We start from the raw sequence: 17,780 nt of genomic DNA on the forward strand, positions 1-17,780 counted from the left end.
AAATCGGATAATAACCACGCCCACCTCCCATACAAAGGTTATGTTGAAAATCACTAAAAGTGCGTTAACCGACTAACAAAAAACGTTAGAAACACAAAATTTTACGGAAAAAATGTCAGAAAGAAGCTGCATCTAGGCTTTTTTTAAAATTTGAAAATGGGCGTGGCGTGGCCCACTTATGGACCAAAAACCATATCTCAGGAAGTCTCGATTATCACTTTATCATGCGGGAGTATAAAATGTTCGGTGACACCTGAACTTAGCCCTTCCTTACTTGTTGTAGTATGATTTGTCCTTTGCTTCAAGATAATCTTCAGTTTCGGTGATTACTTCTTTATTCGATGGACACTTTTTCCCAGCGAGCATTCTTTGAGATCTGAGATCTGAGAACAGAAAATATCCACTTAAGGCCATATCTAGCGAATACGATGTTGAAGTCCAATTCAATTGAATTTTGCGATGATCACTGACTTGTAACACGGTGCATTGTTTTGGCGAAGCAGCAAATGTGGCTGTTTTTCGCGATTTCTTCCATCAATTGGTCCAATAACGCTATACTCGTTGTTGAACCCCTTCCTTTTCAAGGTAGCTATAACCTTGCAAGCCAATACTTGCATTTACCACGCTTTGGGGCGGGTTCATCATGTTCAGTTCACTCTCATGACTGCCATTTGGACTTCGGATTGAAATAACGTAACTATGTTTCATCCGTTGTCACATATCGATGTAAAAACTAATGTTTAGTATGCTCGAACATCTATGAACACTGCTCCGCATCATAAGCTCGTCGTGGTTTTTGATCAAGAGTGAGCTCGCGTGGCATCCACTGTGCACAGAGAATTTTGTATTCAAATATTCATGAATGCTATGACGTACATTTTCAACTGATATCTTTAGAGTGCCTGCTTTCATTACTCTCATCCAAAATTATTTTGTAGACCTTTTTAATTCTTTCGTCGGTAATAACCATTTTTGGGCGACGACTGCGTTCAATGTCTTCGGCGCTCGTTTCACCACGACTCAAATTAGGATACCAAGTCTTGATGGATGATTTTCCTGTGGCTGTTTCCGGAAACTCCGCATCATGCCAATTTCTTAATTGAACTGTATTTTTCTCTTCAAAAAGCACTATATTATCAACACTAGATATTACATTTTATAAGGCCGGGGACTTATCAATTCACTTAAGTTTTTAAAAAGTATTTTGATATCATCTTAGAGCGTATGTACTAATTTATCGAGCTATGATGAATGGTTGAATACAGCCTTGGAAATTTGACAGCTACAACCACCAAACTAATTTCAACTATTTAGCTTCAAACTTTAATATTATATGTGATTTGATGACTGTGGTAAAGTTCAAACTCAGTTCAAGTATACTTTTCTAATATGACGCATTGTTCAAAGTATAAGTTTTGCTCCACAACAATGTCACCTATAAATTAATTAACTCCTCATAGCATATTAAGCGTTTATTAGTAGTAAATTTGTATAAAGAGCACATGCCAACACAATTTCACAAAAAGTTCCGTTTATGAACCTTAAAAATTCGCTGAAACTACTTGCCTCAAAAGAATTTTTCATTTATTTACAAGTATGTGCCGTTATATACATTGAGCGCCATACTTTAATGTAACGTTGAAGAACCGTATTTTTATGACAGAAAAATTGTTGTACTTAACATTTATGAGAAGCATAAAAGTTTCTCGAACAGGCTCTTGATAGATGTTGAGCTGCATGTGTGCATATATGCTTGCCAATTTGTATATAATGTAGCATGTGAGCACACACATAACAGTTCATATGTAATATTTTTAAGTATTTTATATGAAGCTGACATATGTTCACGTTATACGCACACGCCAACACACATGTATTTATATATCACTTTACGAAAGACACCAAACATTCAAAGTTACGTATACGCCCTGGATAACCGTTAAGGCTGATATGTTATTGCGCGCATATTTTTTTAGGAGGCACTAAAAATTGACTTAAAAATTAAAATTATGATTGTAAGCGCGATTTTATGGCGCGGAAGTATATGAGCTTGCAATATGATTGCTTCAATTGCATAAATATGGCACAAGATATATTTCGAAGACAATTACGGGGCGATTAAAAATGTTAAAAATCTTGAGTGCTGTAATTTGCAGATATTCGTGGGTATATAGGAGACATTTATGTTGCGCTAAATATATATTGAGTGACATAGACATCTAAACTAAACAAGTTTGAACATATTTTCAAATGTTTACTTAGACATATTTGTAAGTATTTTATATTTATATTTTATATATTATTATGCAATTTAATCTAGATACCATTTTCATGTATTGAAACTATCTTAAAATCCATCTTTAAACATAAATGTCTGGCATTGTATATTGCACTGCTCAGCATATATCTCTCAGTACATAACAACGTCATTTTGCAACTGTCAGCACTCGACGGCCTCTTTGCCTTGTTATTTTGGCAATTTATGCAAACACACACACATTCTCTTCTCCCTTTGAGGCAGCACTCAGCACATGCATACTTAGCTCGCTGCCAAGGATGTGGCACATTGCCGGCTAAGTAAGTCCATGTTGTGGCATTTTGACGCCCATAAAGTGAGGCTAAAAACTAAAATATGTGCTTATATACATACACACATAACATATATACATACGTAACACATATGTAGAGTTCAAAAATGGTTTAGCCTGACAGCTGCTTTGTCTTCGAAATAATATGTTGTTTTTATCTTCAGTTCTTGACAGGTGTTTTTTCATTTCAATTTTTGCTTTCACTGCATTTTTTGTTTTTATCTTCGTGGATCAGCAACATATTGTTTGCAGCGAAGAGTGAATCAATGTTGTTTACTATTTGTTCGTGTCAATTTCAATGTTTGGTTGAAAGCTTCTAGGCATTTAATGGAACAGGATGACAGAGTAACTGATCAAAATTGACCCGGACTGACAATAACAATTTTTCGCCTCCTTAAGAAATAGCTACCAAACACAAAATAATTAACATTTCAAGATTATTGGAATAAGAAAAACTTTCGATATAAAGCTCTGTCAAATATTTTGTGAGCTTTTCTCAGTTTGTGTAGAATACAGACGAAAATGTTCTTATCCGAAGTTTCCGAGGCATTAGATTTTAAATTCTAATAACATAACTGTAAAATTTATTTCACCTAATTTACAGGTCGCGTCTACCATTTCTGGAAAGAGTTCATACCAGTTTTATACTTCCATCAAAAGCACTTTTATTCAATGAGAAGAAGTCGTGTTATAGGATTGGGAAACATAAGAAAAGTCGATATTTTCGATAGACGAGATGATATGTTTGTGGTCGCAGCATCGATAGTTCATATCTAATATATAGATATTCGATATTTTTAAGGTCTCTAATAACAAGATAATATTTTAGTCGAAAATTATCGATATTCGATATACGTATATCGGGTTTCAAAACAGTAACATATGCGATGTTTTTTCTATTACGCATAATCGATGCAACTATTATTATAACTTATTTTATTGAAGTATTGATAATTTATCGATACCTATCCATTTATAGATAAGTATACATCAATTAATAAAAATGATATACTTTAAGTATGCTTATATCTATATATCAATAATTATCGTAGTTGTTCCAAACACTTGATATGCTGAAATTTTTCTATTACGTATAATCGATAAAAATATTATATTTAAGATTTATCGATAATGTATCGATACCTTTCTATTCATATTTAAGTAAATATCGATGAATTATACTAATAGACATTAAATATGCGTATATCGATATATCATTATCTATCGAAATTATAAAATGTGATATCCTGGAAAATTTTTCATTACGTATAATTTATCGATAACCCTCTATTTAAGTAAATATCGATGAATTATAATTATAGACATTAAATATGCGTATATCGATATATCAACCCTAAACGGAATTAATCCAATAACTTGATATGCTGAAAATTTTCTATATAAACGATAAAAATATTATTATAACATAATTTATAGAAATATCGATAATTTCGCCATACCTAACTGCTTATATTTAAGTAAATATCGATGATATTTAATGAGTAATAAATATGTGTATATCGATATATCAATATTCAACGGAATTTTGAAATTTGATATCCTAGAAATTCTCCTTTACGTATAATCGATAAAAATATTATTATCCATTTGTCGATGATATATAATAGTATGCGTATATTGATAAGTATTTCTCGGATTTATTTCAAAAATTTGATGTGCTGGATATTTTTCATCGAAATATCGATTGTTTATCGGTTCCTATATATTAATATTTAAGTACATATCCACGAACAATAATAATAATAAGCATTACATATCGATATATCAATATTCATCGGAATTATTCCAAAAGCTTGGTGTGTGGCTTTTTTGCATTGTACTTGAGCTTTAAGCCCTTGATTTTTAAGCTAAATAAAGAATTAATTCATAATTTCAACAGTTTAAGCTTAATTGTAATCCTGAATGAATATGTTTAAAAACCACGTGCCGCAATGACATTACTTCTTCTATCCTGCATTGAATGTATTTTCCAGAAATTATAGCTAAGCATCAAAAAAGGTATTCTTGCCAAAATATATTCATGCGCCGTGTTCATTTACATATTTATAAGCAATAAATTTTCTTTGAAGGTTATTGCTTCGCAATTACGGTGCATGCAGCCTTGATAGTCTACCATATATGTACATAAAAATGACCCTCTTTAATCAACATTATGACATAGATTTATTGGGAAATAATTTTCACCTCTGCAAACAAATAAAGACACTTTGTAGCAGAAGAAAGCAAGAAAGAAGCGCTTCGCATATGGATGCACCTGTAATTTATGCACAGCTTAAGCGAAAGAAGGTTGGAGGCCGTCGCTTCTTGAAAGTCATAAAATCAAGAGCCGAAGAGAAGGGTAGCGAAAGTAAAGAGTGGCGCAAAAATATTGCATCAACAAAATGTTAATGACAGTTTAGAAGACATTATAATTTATTATGAGTTTCAAATGATTGATGAAAAATACACATAAAATATTTTTAGGTAGAAGAAAGCAGTAAGAAGTGAAGACAGTTTTGTGAAAAACTCAATATTTTACAACTAAATTTATGCGAAATTAATATAATTATTTCGCATATATCTAACTCAGCGCCTAACAGCAGACTTCTATTATGCAATTTATTTTTAAAAATTATTGTAGCTTACTGGCTGCTGTGTGTTAGCTACAGACAGCTTTTTGCTGTCTTCCAGCAGACACCTAAAAGCTTTAAAAATGTATCGCCATGAGAGCATAGTGCTTGTACTTTATTATATGTCTATTTGTGCGTCGAGCGACTGTCAATGCGTCGATGATTGCCAGCCTGCTGCCTTGCTTGCTTACTTTTTTGTCTGTGTTGATTCAATGCTTGCATTTGCGCTGACATGCACTTAAATATATGCTAGCATATTTCCATTTTCCCCATTAGACCATTTTAGTGTGCATTTTTCATTTAATGTTTTTTTTTTTGTTTACCTTGCACTTGGGTCGCTCAGCTGCAGTCGAGGGGTTGGCACAGCTCATGCAAACACATGTCGGTTAATGAATATTCATGCTGTGTGCATGCCAGCACTACGACTGCAGCCATTCTCGTGCTTATTTGCTTCCTCCTGTGCATTTGGTGTTGCGACTCTTGCCAGCGTTGCACTTTTGCATTGGCAGTTGCCATTATGACCTGCAATAAAAGCTTGAAACCGTTATAATAACGTTCAACGGCAATTGTTACTGCTGGTTTTGAGTATGTGTGTATGTGCGTGTACGTGTGGCTTTGTATTTACTATCTTAGTAATGGCAGCGATAATCGGTGAGGTTATCTTAATGTTAATTTGCACCAAAATGGGTTTGCTCCGTTAGCAATTTGTGGCAAGCAATTTACTCGTGTATTTACATTTCATATGTTTGCATGTGTGTGTGTGATTTGTGATTCCGTGTTCAGCTTCTGCGTGCGTTCGTATTTTGCATACAAATTGCATGCTGTCTGCCACAAATTGAAGGCAGTTCGTCTATCAAACAGTTATTGCTTGCAAATGTGATATTTGGCTAACTGTAATTTTCATTTTTGACAAAAGAGCACACAGTTCATATGTCGTTTAAATTATTTCTATTTAAAAAAAAATGTTTTATATAAAATTTGCAAGTCAAAATGGACTATATTAAAGGTTTTTAAAGCGAGTTTGGATTTGAAAAACTCATTGATGTGACTGTAAACATCAAAGAGATTACTATAAATTGAGGGTTGCCGATTTTTATATCATTTCACTACATATATACTAATAGGGTCTACTAACCGAAACGTACCCGGTTTTTTATCTGGTGAAGCATTGTGAACTCTGCAGAACTCTGCTGCTACAAAAACACAACACCAACAACTAATTTCAATGTCTCCTATATATATATTGTATATCGTATCGGATATATATATATATTGTATCGGATATATATATATATATATATATATATGTCGGAAAGAAAGTATTGTCTTTTTGAAGACCACATGCCTAAAGTCACCCTGTATCACAATAAATTATGATGAAGTGCATCAATGTAGCTTTGAGCCGTATCGAACTCTTAGTATAGAAATTTAATGTAGATGGAGTTTCTGTGTCGTTTCGTGATGGTTGACAAATGGAATCATTGATACATATAAAGAACTAAAGAACAGCCGAAACCGTGGACTTCACTGGATGAACATACCCTGAAGAAGGCAAAAACTTGTTCAGCGACGGAAAATGGACTGGTCACATATTTCTGGGTTCTACAAGGTATGATCTATGATGATTATTTGAAGAGTGGCATAATTTTCACTGAAGTCTACTTTCTCGAATTTATGATAAAAAAGACGTTTATCAACTGAAATAGTTAGAAAACCAAATACAAATGTTCGCTGCAAGCTTTTGTTCACTTATCTTTTTTGCTCACGTGATCACGTTTATTGCGGTCATGAGTCTGAAAAGTTTAGTCCAATTCGGCGTGTCGTATAGCTCGCTCGAAGTATACGAAGTCCACACTAAACACACGAGGGCAGTTCTTAGCTCTCGCTAGAATTTCTTACCAAGGTCCATCTCTGAAAAAGTAACCGTAATATTGAGTGTATTCCGACAGCTTCCGGTTGTACTCGGAATTACAGCTACTCTGACAGAAGCTGCTCAACCTAACTAAAATGTAAACGGCTGTCCTTACATTTCTTTTAATCGTAAAAGAAGCAACGTATAAATATGAAATATAATAACAAATAAATGCATAAAAATTCACAAAAGACGATTTATGAGCTTGCTGTAGAACACGCCTTTAAGCCACTACCCACACATGAAGCATAAGCCATTATATGCGGAATGGTGTTTTGATTATAAACACCAGAAAACAAATGAGCCCAAGGACCGGAAGCAAACACAGCCACATCATCACCGCCATGTGTCTCCGAATCCAATGGAATTGTGGAGGGGAATGAGTCGTATATTGCACCCGTTATCAGAGTGGTAGGATCGCGGCGTTCATGCTTCTCGACATCATAAAATTTTTCATAACTCGGACCGTTTGCGTAACTTAAAGCCATGAATGGCTTCCCATCCATGCTCGTATAAGCTGTGCTGCCAAAAATGTCATTGTCACGATCCTAAAAATATAATAGAAATATGAATACACGCAAAATTAAATGGCTAGAAGCAGAAATAGTTACCGCATAACCCGAATAAGTCATGGCGTGCGAGTGATCGGCGGTGACCACAATCAAAGTATCCGTTTCATTGGTCAACTCACGCGCCAATTGTATGGCCTTGTCAAACTCTAGCGTCTCATCTATAGCCAGGCGGGCATAAGTGTCATGATGACCATGATCGATGCGTCCACCCTCAATGAAAATAAAGTATCCCTCCTCGTTGCGACTTAGAAACTCTATAGATTTGCGGGTCAGCTCCGCCAATGTGGGTTGATTGCTTTGCTCAGTCGTTTCCAAATGATAAAGCAGGTGGTTGTCGTGGAAGAGCCCCAAAATGCGATCCACTTCAGTTACATTCAAGCTATTCAATTCATCAAGCGTCTCGACATAAGCATTTCGATTACTTTGCTGTTTGTACTCTTCAATCAAATTACGTCCATCGCTGCGTTTACCGGTCGCATACAATTTCGAGTCTATGAACTCACGTTTTCCACCACCCAATATGACGGATAGCTTGCTGCCCACTTCGCCATGTATCAGTTGGTATGCGATGTCCTGCACTGTGGTGTCAGCACCACAATCACCTTTCACCTCACCGTCATTCTCCCAATCGCGCTCGGCAACATGCGCATAGACGCCAGCCGGTGAGGCGTGTGTTATTCTGGTGGTGGTCACCACACCTGCCGATTTGCCAGCATCCACCGCCCACTTAGCAATCGAGTTCACATGGTATGTGGCGTTTATCGACCCGACACAATCGGTACGGTCCACATGACCACTAACGCCGATGGTGCCACCGATGGCTTTGACGCCGCACAGATATGCGGTGGCCGTGGATGCAGAGTCAGGCACAATTTTATCCACATTAAAGGTACGTGACAGCCCAGTATGTGGGAATGTTTCAAAGTAGAGCGACTTTTCTTCACCGCCTAGTAGAGTGCGCGCTGCAGAGTGTGTGGTGATGCCCATGCCATCGCCCAGAAACATTATAACATTTTTCGCAATATTTTGGTTGGCTGGCGTGTGTAGCTTTTCCTTCACGAACTGCTTGCCTTGGTCCAACCAATACTCTGTGGTTTCTTCGCCTGCAATCTTACTTTGAGATGTGAGTCTGCCGCGATCACTGACTAAATCAGGATGCATGCGACTCTCCCGACAATCCTCATCGTCCTGCGCGCAAGCTGGAATTGTATATGCAGTCCGCAGCAGTAGACAACATACAATTCCGCCGAGTTTTAGTCGCGACATAGCTTATGATTTGTGAGTAAATGATAGACTGTCCAAAAGTTCGTCTTAAAATCACTTAAATACCGCTAATGCTATATGTAATTGTGTTTCTTTTTTGTGAAGTTATTATGTTCTTAGAATGTGCAAAAGTTAACGATAAGGCGAACACGTGAGAGACCAATGCTGCTTTATTGGTCTGCCATCGAGACATGTGCCATTTGCGTTGGGGCGGTGAAAGCGGTATCGTTTATAAACGAGACTTTCAGGTGATTTGTTTAGCTTAATAGGTTTTGTTACAAATTGATTTATGATCACTCGAATCTTATCAACTAGCCCCACAATATTCCGAATGCTGCTATTAAATTATCAGGTTATCAAATTGGTGGATATAAAAATTGGTGCTCTTATAAGTTCTACAACACGTTTTCAAATTTGGGCCAATAAAATGGTGTATATTTTTTTAAAGCTGGCCATTTGAGGCTGTCCCGATAAGATTTTGAAACAATTTTTGTTCACCGACATTTTTTTAAGGTTTCAAGACGGTCAATAGTTATGGCCTGAACAGGGTATTAATTGTAATACTCACAACGAAACGTCGAAGGCTCTAGAAAGTGCATATGTGTAAGTGTTCAGTGTAACGAGTTGAGCCAACTTAGCTTTGCCCGTCTCAACGTTCGACTGTCTAACTAGATATATATCGATTGGTTTGAATAAAATCTACCAACTTTTGATAACTTTTTGCAGCAAATCAGAAGGTATGTCAGCAATAAGGCTAAGGAATATTCTCTTCCAAGACCAGCGACTTCACATAATCCCACAAAAAATAGTACAGAGGCCCTCGACGCGAAATAAATGGTAGGCTATTTTAAACTGGTAGGTCAATAAGCCACGTATAGACCGGTTTTGGTGCTCTCCGATACCAGATGGTGTTCAGTTCCTAGGGCCAAGAAAAGTAGTCCTATTTTAGGATGCCTGTGGTTGACCCGAATTTTGACAGACTCTACGGCCACACTACCGATGCCTCCTCAAGTGTATCATGCCGTGCGGACCCCAGATGCTTTCAAAGCAGTGCTCCCAATGCGGAACAAGCGGAAAACAGATGCTCCGTTGTTTCCCTGGTGATTTACTCCAAACATTTCCTGCAGTGTCAACACTCAATGAACCTACGGCGATCTCGTTCGACATTAATTCTTGCATGAGTTGAATTTTGGGAGACCGCAAACCTACAGCTAAACCTTCCATAAAGTGGATGGACTGTTAGTGTATCCATTCCACACTGCTAATTGGTACTGAAAATACTAAGTATTTTCAGGCCGCTGGTCCTTAATTTTTGAGTACCGTGGGGTAAGGCTGTCGTCAGCAGGACGTTAAACACAACGGACGTTGCTTCGGGTCTTCTTCGTTACTCTACTTCATAGCAGAAATAGCGTGTTCTGCATACTCTGTACGGTGTCTTAGGATACGCATTATTCAATCACATAAACACAAAGCGAAACTGATTTAGGACCGGGTATTGGACGAAGGGAATAATTATTTTGGTAATAAATTTATATTTATTGAAAACCACGGGGCTTCCGATATGACCACTATAGCAAGTAATTATCGTTGAAAAAAGTAATAATCTCAATATAAAAATTGTTGAAAATCAAGATAGGCATCCTTTAAAGACTTTTATGCTTTGGAGATTGCACCTGTAAAGGGTATTTAAGCTTCGGTGCAGCCATGTAAACGCTTTGCTTGTTTTTCTATCATTAATGCTGCCTAATCTCTCCACTATTTCAATGAGCATTGGGTGTTATCTCTTAGCGTGGATTTTATAAATAGTTTATATACCAGTTACCTATATCTGGAACCGTCCCCTTATATAAATAATATTTGGCAACGTTTGTTAAAAACGTTAATGAGATATGATTAAAGTGATTAAATTGCTAAAAAGGCTTTTGCCAAATGACTTAGAAACACGACTATTATGTTTTTGTTGTTGGTGAAGGGCAATATAAAAACTGATTTGAAAAATTCCAATTCCAAAAAGCTTAAGTTTGGTTACAGTAAAAATAGAAAGCTTTCAAAGCTTAGTCAAGCTTTTATGGCTTTTAACTTAACTGCAAGCTTTGACACACTGTTAACTTCAGGGCTTTTTGAGTTGAACTACGATTATCTTGCTAGATCGTTTGCTGTTACAATTCATTGGGATTGTTCCCCAGATATTACGACAGAATATGCGCCAAAAGCAATGAGTTTATGAAATGTTACGTATTTATAGGTAAAGACCCCGATATACCGTTGTTCATAAATCATAGAAACATTAAGGGATTAGGGTAGTGTTATGAATCCGTATGGCAACATATAAGACATATTAGAGAGATATCAAAACCAATATTTTATAAATACTCTTATGGAGCGGTATTAAACGTTTTAGACCAACTGAGGGCCTAATGAATGAAAACACTCCAACTTTGAGAGTATTCGAAGCAGTAGAGCCGGGGAAAGCAGAGTAAGAGGAGGACCTTCACTCTTTTTCGAAAGACCAGGACCTGGCTTCACTTGAAATCTCCAGTTGGCGTTAAACAGCGAAAGCATTAAATATTACGATGGAGGATGGAGTCATGTGTTCACACAAGTTAGAAAAGTTCTCTGAGCGCCATTTACTTGGCAGTGTCCAGAAACAATTCGTTTACATTTAGCTCAAGCACCTCATAACTTCTGGCCTTAGACTAAGTATCCTCTGGGTAGCATAAGAACATCCGTTTGAAGGCGAGCTAAAGTGAGAAGGCGAAACATCCCCTACACATGCTTGTGCGCTGGGCTTGGAACCCGCCACGTCTAAAACAGTACCTATGAAAAAGAACAACAAGCCTCACAAACTTCATAAAAAAACTTAACTAACTCTTACTATTCAATAATGATACCAATAATTTATTTTAAAATATAGATATTTTAATAGAAAATGTAGATTTAAAAAAACCGATGTCTAAGCTGTGGAGCATACCGTTAGGCCATCAGACAAGCACGAAGCATAGGCCATCATATGTGGAATGGTATTTTGCTCGTAAACTCCAGTAAACAAATGAGCCCAGGGTCCGGAAGCGAATACAGCAACATCATCACCACCATGGGTCTCCGAGTCCAATGGAGCGGTTGCGGGGAATTGATCATGAACATCACCGGTGACAAGCGTAGTCGGGTCACGACGCTCCTTATTCGTAACATCGTAGAATTTCTCAAAGCTCGGACCGTTTGCGTAGCTCAAGGTCATTAAAGGCTTCGAGTCACCGGGGGTAGAAGGTGTGCGGCCAAAGATGTCATTACCGCGATACTGTAGCGGAAAGAAAGTATATGTAGGCGAACATTTCAAAAACTTATAACTGAACGTGCTAACTTACTGGATAACCAGAATAGCTGAAGGCATGCGAGTGATCGGCAGTGACCACAATTAGAGTGTCCTCTTCACTGGTTAACTCACGAGCCGCGTTGATGGCTTTAGAGAACTCTACCACCTCATCCAGTGCTAAGCGCGCCATATTGTCATGATGTGCCGTGTCGATGCGACCGCCTTCGATGAAGATAAAGTAACCCTCTTCGTTGCGGCTTAAAAACTCAATAGCCTTGCGTGTCATCTCCTCCAGTGTGGGTTGGCGTGAGTTCGCATCGGTCTCCAAGTGATACTGCAAGTGACTATCGCTGAAAATACCCAGCACGCGATCCACATTGCTAAAGTTCAAATTGTTGAGTTCAGTGCGCGACTCAACAAAGGCATTTCGGTCACTGATTTTCTTATATTGATCGATCAAATCAAGGCCATCGCTACGCGTGCCATTCTCATATAGTTTACTGTCGATGAAATGTCGCTTGCCACCGCCCATCATGAACGACAACTTGCTGCCTACCTCGCCATGTATCAGTTGGTACGCGATGTCCTGCACTGTGGTGTCAGCACCACAATCACCTTTCACTTCGGTGTCATCCTCCCAATCGCGATCGGCTGTGTGCGCATAAGCACCCGCAGGCGAGGCATGCGTGATTCTGGTCGTGGTCACAACACCGGCTGACTTGCCCGCATCCATGGCCCACTTGGCGATCGAGTGAACGTGATTGGTGGTATTCAGCGTAGCCGCACAATCATCGCGTTCCACCTGTGCGCTCAAACCGATTGTGCCTTTCATGGCTTTGACGCCGCATAGGAATGCAGTCGCGGTATTCGCCGAGTCGGACACAATAACATCGACGGCATAAGTTTTCGATAGACCAGTGTAGGGAAATTTCTCGAAGGATAAATATTGCTCCTCACCGCCGATGAGATTGCGTGCAGCCGAGTGCGTGGTGAGGCCCATGCCATCACCCAAGAACAAAATCACATTTTTAGCCTTCTGCGTATTTAACTTCTGTGCCATTTTAGTCTGGATGAATTCCTTGCCCTGATTGCGCCAATAATCGTTCGTGTCATCGCCATCGATTTTGCGTGGCAGTATTCTGCCCTGCGGCAGATCCGGCAGATCGGGATGCATGCGGCTTTCGCGGCAATCCTCGTCATCGCGTGCGCATGGCGGCAGCGCCAATGCGGTGTAGAGTACACAGGCGAGTGTGGCTAAGAAAAGTGTGCGTCGTGCGTGCGACATGATGTGCAATGTCTTGAGTTAAAAATCAACTGAAGCCTGCTGGTCAAAATTTCAATGGTGTAGCGAACTTTGTTCAATTCGAGTATAGATAGCTGTAGATACATAAATATTAAGATTTATTGCAGCAAAAATACTTGAGATACTGGCGTTTTGCGTTTGCACGCTTATTGCTGGCGATTAGATTAGCTGTTCAAGGCGATTCACGAATTTGTTTAAGGTTACGTTTTCCGAAGTATATTTTTTGTTTCCAACACTTTCGTTTTGCGTCTTGATTTTAAACGGAATTGGAAGAGAATTTTCACTATCGCCCAACTATTGATTTGGAGATTATTATTCCCAGCGGCATCGAAATTTTTGAAAATCAAAATTTTTTTATTTCTTCGCTCGGGTTAAAAATAATACTCCTATACAGAATCACATACAAATAAGAAAGGGTGATCCGTTTAGCGGTTCCCTACTTTTTAAGGAAATCACACAAACAGGGGATGGTTATTATCATTCGAAAAAATATTTGTGGCATTTGATTTTTCAAGATTATCTTTCAAATGATGATCGTGGCTACGTCTCAAATGATCCATCCATCATTTTCGATGACTCGTTCGAGCATTTCGACTGGCAACTGGCGACTGACTCGCGTGATATTTTTCTCTAAGGCCTGAATCGAAGCGGGACTTTCCGCATAGACTTTAGATTTTACATATCCCCACGGGAAGAAGTCTGACGATGTGATATCACATGATCTTGTGGTCAATTTACCGGCCCAAGACGTGAAATTATCTGCTCAGCGAAGTGTTTTATTAATAAATCCATTGATTGATGCGATGTTTGGGAAGTGGCCCCGTCTTGTTGAGACAAATTCGCCGAGATCACGAGCTTCATATAGTCGGTGCTGATGGCACGATAACGGTCACCATTGACGATTACGTTATCACCGGCATGTTTTGTAGAAATATGGAGCAATGCTCAGTAGGTGAATTTCTATAATAAAGATGAACAATTTATATACATTATTTATGCTTAAGTCGTTTTATGATGAAATGCTAAACAATACTCAACCAAAATAATTTAACAGCTTTATAACACTGTGGCTTGATCTTTGAAAAAAGGGCTATTGAAGCCATATGATTTTTGTAGCCCATCAAAGGCGTATTAAATTGCTTCCACACTATTTATTTCCACATTTTTTAGCAATTATGTGTCTGGCAATGGAAGCATATATCAGTTAATTGCTGCTATCGGGGCATTGATTAAAATTATTTATGGCTTTATTTGATGATATGACAGACAAACTATTAAATACCGAATATTGATAAGAAATTATTTATGATATGAGAGAGCGTTGGGTTATTTACTATGTTATTCTTTAATCATTTCTAATTTATGGCATTCGTCATTCGTCACCTTTGGGTGGTCTTCGCCGCAACCGTCAAATAATATTCTTGTATTTATGACAGCATAAACGATTATTGAGTAGTTTGTTAACAATTAGTTTGATATCAGAAAACAATAAAAACAATGGTGCGAGTTTTATAGACTTTAAGGTGAAATCATTCGATAGTACTTAAAGTTTTGTTATATGGGAGGTAGTGAATGTTTGAAGATCAGGACCCGTAACAGCATAACAGAAAATCATAAAATCAAATTTCAATGGCCAGTAGAAGAGTATTGACCGTGATTAATCGGATTATTTGTAAACAAAAAAAAAAAAAAAAAAAATTTTTGGCAAAGGTGTGTGATATAAGGTACAACTTTTATCACAGTTAACTGAACGAAAATAGTTGTAATCGAAAAAGAGAATCCCTCGATCAAACACGAGCTCATCCTATTTAGAGAAGTGAAAGCGCGATTGCTTCCAAAATCACTAAATTTTTTCGAAAAACAGCGTCGCGTTAACGTCTGTGAAACAATGCTTTCCGACTAGCAGTATGACATTAAATATATTGTTACTGGCGATGGGTCTAGGATCTATGCTTACGACCCGGAAAACGACGATCAATGTGTCAAATATTGTGTTAAAGGTGAGCCGTGAGAATCACGTCAAAGTAGTTCAAAGATCAAGATTATGTTGATATTTTTCTTCGATTCTCGAGGTTTGGTGTACAGGTTTTTTCCAAATTTTCCACCAATATCGTGACGCAATGACCGTATTCGCCTGATTTAGCTTCGTGTGGGTTTTGACCATTCAACTAACTCAAACGACTGCTCCGACGAAATCGTTTTGAGTCAATTGAAGGCATTGAACGTTAATACAATTTACTTTAACAACTGTTTCGAGGATTGGAACAAACGTTGGTGCGTTTGTATTGGGACCAAGAGGGATTACTTTGAGGGGGACGGTATCGGTTTTCAAAAATGAATTAAGTATTTTAAAGTTATGAACAAAGTCTTACTATTTAGTTCAAACCAGTATATAGTGTTGTCAAACATTTACTTTTTTATGGTATTACGGTTGTAAACACTGTGTCAGGTGGGTTGACTAATATTAAAAAGTTTCAACTACTACACAGTAGTTGTTTTTGAACATTACCTCATTTACTTATAATTTTAAAAAAATTTTATCAGTCATTTAGATGTAGATTTTAGATTGCGCTCTTCGAATTATCGCGTAACCGTGTTTGTGTATTTGGTTAGATTTCTCGTGTATATTATATGTTGATGGCTAGTTACTTCCCACCCAATTTTGTGTAAACACAATGCTACACTTCATGCTAGAGTAGATATATTTGGCTTCTGTTTTCGCTTCTTACCTCCCTAACTTAAATCGGTTGACAAATAAATTCATATTTGAGAGAAATTTCATAAACATTGTCGCAATGAAAAGGCAGAGTATGCTCTCAGTGGTAAATAATAGCTCAATCCAAAGCTGCGATTATTTTCGTTTATCATTTCAGGCTTTCATTTATACTACCATATGCCTCTCATTAGTGTACTTAATTTTTATACCCTGAACAGGGTATAACGAAGCTTATAACATCCAGAAGGAAGAGTCGGATACCCCATTAAGTGCATATATAAATGATCAGTATGTCGAGCTGAGTCGATTTAACCATATCCGTCTGTTTGTCCGACTGTCTGTCTGTATATATGTACGAACTGGTCCCTCAGTTTTTAAGATATCCTTTTGAAATTTTGCAAATGTCATTTTGTCTTCAAGAAGCTGCTCATTTGTCGGAACTGCCGATATCGAACCACTATAACATATAGCTGCCATACAAACTGAACAATCGGAATCAAGTTCTTGTATGGAAAACTTTTACATTTGACAAGCTATATTCACAAAATTTGGTTTAAATTATTTTCTAAGGCAACAATGTAATATCCGAAAAAATTGCTCAGATCGGATTACTCTAGCATATAGCTGTCATACAAACTGAACAATCGGAATCGAGTTCTTGTATGGAAAACTTCACGAAATTTGGATTACTACGTAAGGTAATTACATAATCTCCAAAAAATATGTTCACATCGGATTACGATACCATATAGCTTCCATACAAACTAAACATATAGTTACTAACAGAAATGCACCTGTGAAGGGTATTTAGCCTCGGTGCAGCCGAAGTTAACGTTTTTTCTTGTCTTGAATGAAATTGTCTGGTTAGTTATGTTTGGGCAGTTATCCTCTTTAAAATTTGAGATTGTTTGCTGTATGAAGATATATTAGAGTTTATGTAAGATACTAAGATACTCTTAAAGGTTTATTTAATTATTTCGAGCACATGTCTTCATATAAAAAATATCTAATTGTTGTCTACTCCTTTTTATTTTCAGAAATATGTAAGCGAATTGTCGACAGTGCGAGATTGCGCTACTGAGTGCGTTGAGAAGGGTGAGTAGATTCAAATTTTCCATAATATTGGCCTACAACTTTGCTTCCGCGGCTTCCAATAGATGTCTCTAGGGTTAAGGACTGGTCGATTAAATCGATTAAACCATTTTATATCGATCTTGGACATTTTTGTGAACAAAATATTTCTAGAGATCTGTTTGCATCCCAAACTTATAACCCAACTGAAAATGTCACTTTTTGAACCGAATTCTTGACATTTGCGGGAAATTTTGCTTTTCTTTTTCCACGCTTTACTGAGGCTGACACATACATAGATAATACTATTACTCTACTACTACCATCTATATGATTTCTATTCGGTATTAAAAACAAATATAGAATTTTGTAAAGCAACTTTACACAACAAAAAAAAAAAAAAAAAAAAAAA

General features: G+C 37.4%; 3 protein-coding genes across 3 annotated transcripts in view; 1 reads left to right on the forward strand and 2 right to left on the reverse strand.

The window, feature by feature from the left end:
- Positions 1–17,780, forward strand: part of LOC108974146 (RING finger protein B) — a 121,001-nt gene that overhangs the window by 102,647 nt on the left and 574 nt on the right. Inside the window, exon 3 of the mRNA XM_018941824.1 lies at positions 17,335–17,392. Coding sequence (XP_018797369.1) covers positions 17,335–17,392 — 58 coding nt within the window. The remainder of the gene's footprint in view (positions 1–17,334; positions 17,393–17,780) is intronic.
- On the reverse strand, positions 7,328–8,941 carry LOC108974145 (membrane-bound alkaline phosphatase-like). The gene is made up of 2 exons (XM_018941823.1): positions 7,742–8,941; positions 7,328–7,678 (listed from the first exon to the last, which is right to left on the reverse strand). The coding sequence occupies exons 1-2, from the start codon at positions 8,861–8,863 to the stop codon at positions 7,328–7,330; spliced, it is 1,473 nt and encodes a 490-aa protein (XP_018797368.1). The 5' UTR covers positions 8,864–8,941.
- Positions 11,837–13,576, reverse strand: LOC108974144 (alkaline phosphatase, tissue-nonspecific isozyme-like). The gene is made up of 2 exons (XM_018941822.1): positions 12,331–13,576; positions 11,837–12,263 (listed from the first exon to the last, which is right to left on the reverse strand). The coding sequence occupies exons 1-2, from the start codon at positions 13,561–13,563 to the stop codon at positions 11,919–11,921; spliced, it is 1,578 nt and encodes a 525-aa protein (XP_018797367.1). The 5' UTR covers positions 13,564–13,576; the 3' UTR covers positions 11,837–11,918.

The sequence above is a fragment of the Bactrocera latifrons genome, unplaced genomic scaffold (genome assembly GCF_001853355.1).
Source record: "Bactrocera latifrons isolate USDA-ARS-PBARC rearing strain unplaced genomic scaffold, ASM185335v1 scaffold_53, whole genome shotgun sequence".
NCBI classification, from domain to species: Eukaryota; Metazoa; Arthropoda; class Insecta; order Diptera; family Tephritidae; genus Bactrocera; species Bactrocera latifrons.

Excerpts from the sequence above, each read along its gene's own strand:
- LOC108974144 (XM_018941822.1), bottom strand. The coding sequence starts at position 13,563 with ATGTCGCACGCACGACGCACACTTTTCTTAGCCACACTCGCCTGTGTA. Across the intron at positions 12,264-12,330 it reads TCAGCTATTCTGGTTATCCA|TATCGCGGTAATGACATCTT; the intron begins GTAAGTTAGCAC and ends TTTCCGCTACAG.
- LOC108974145 (XM_018941823.1), bottom strand. The coding sequence starts at position 8,863 with ATGCATCCTGATTTAGTCAGTGATCGCGGCAGACTCACATCTCAAAGT. Across the intron at positions 7,679-7,741 it reads TGACTTATTCGGGTTATGCG|GATCGTGACAATGACATTTT; the intron begins GTAACTATTTCT and ends TTATATTTTTAG.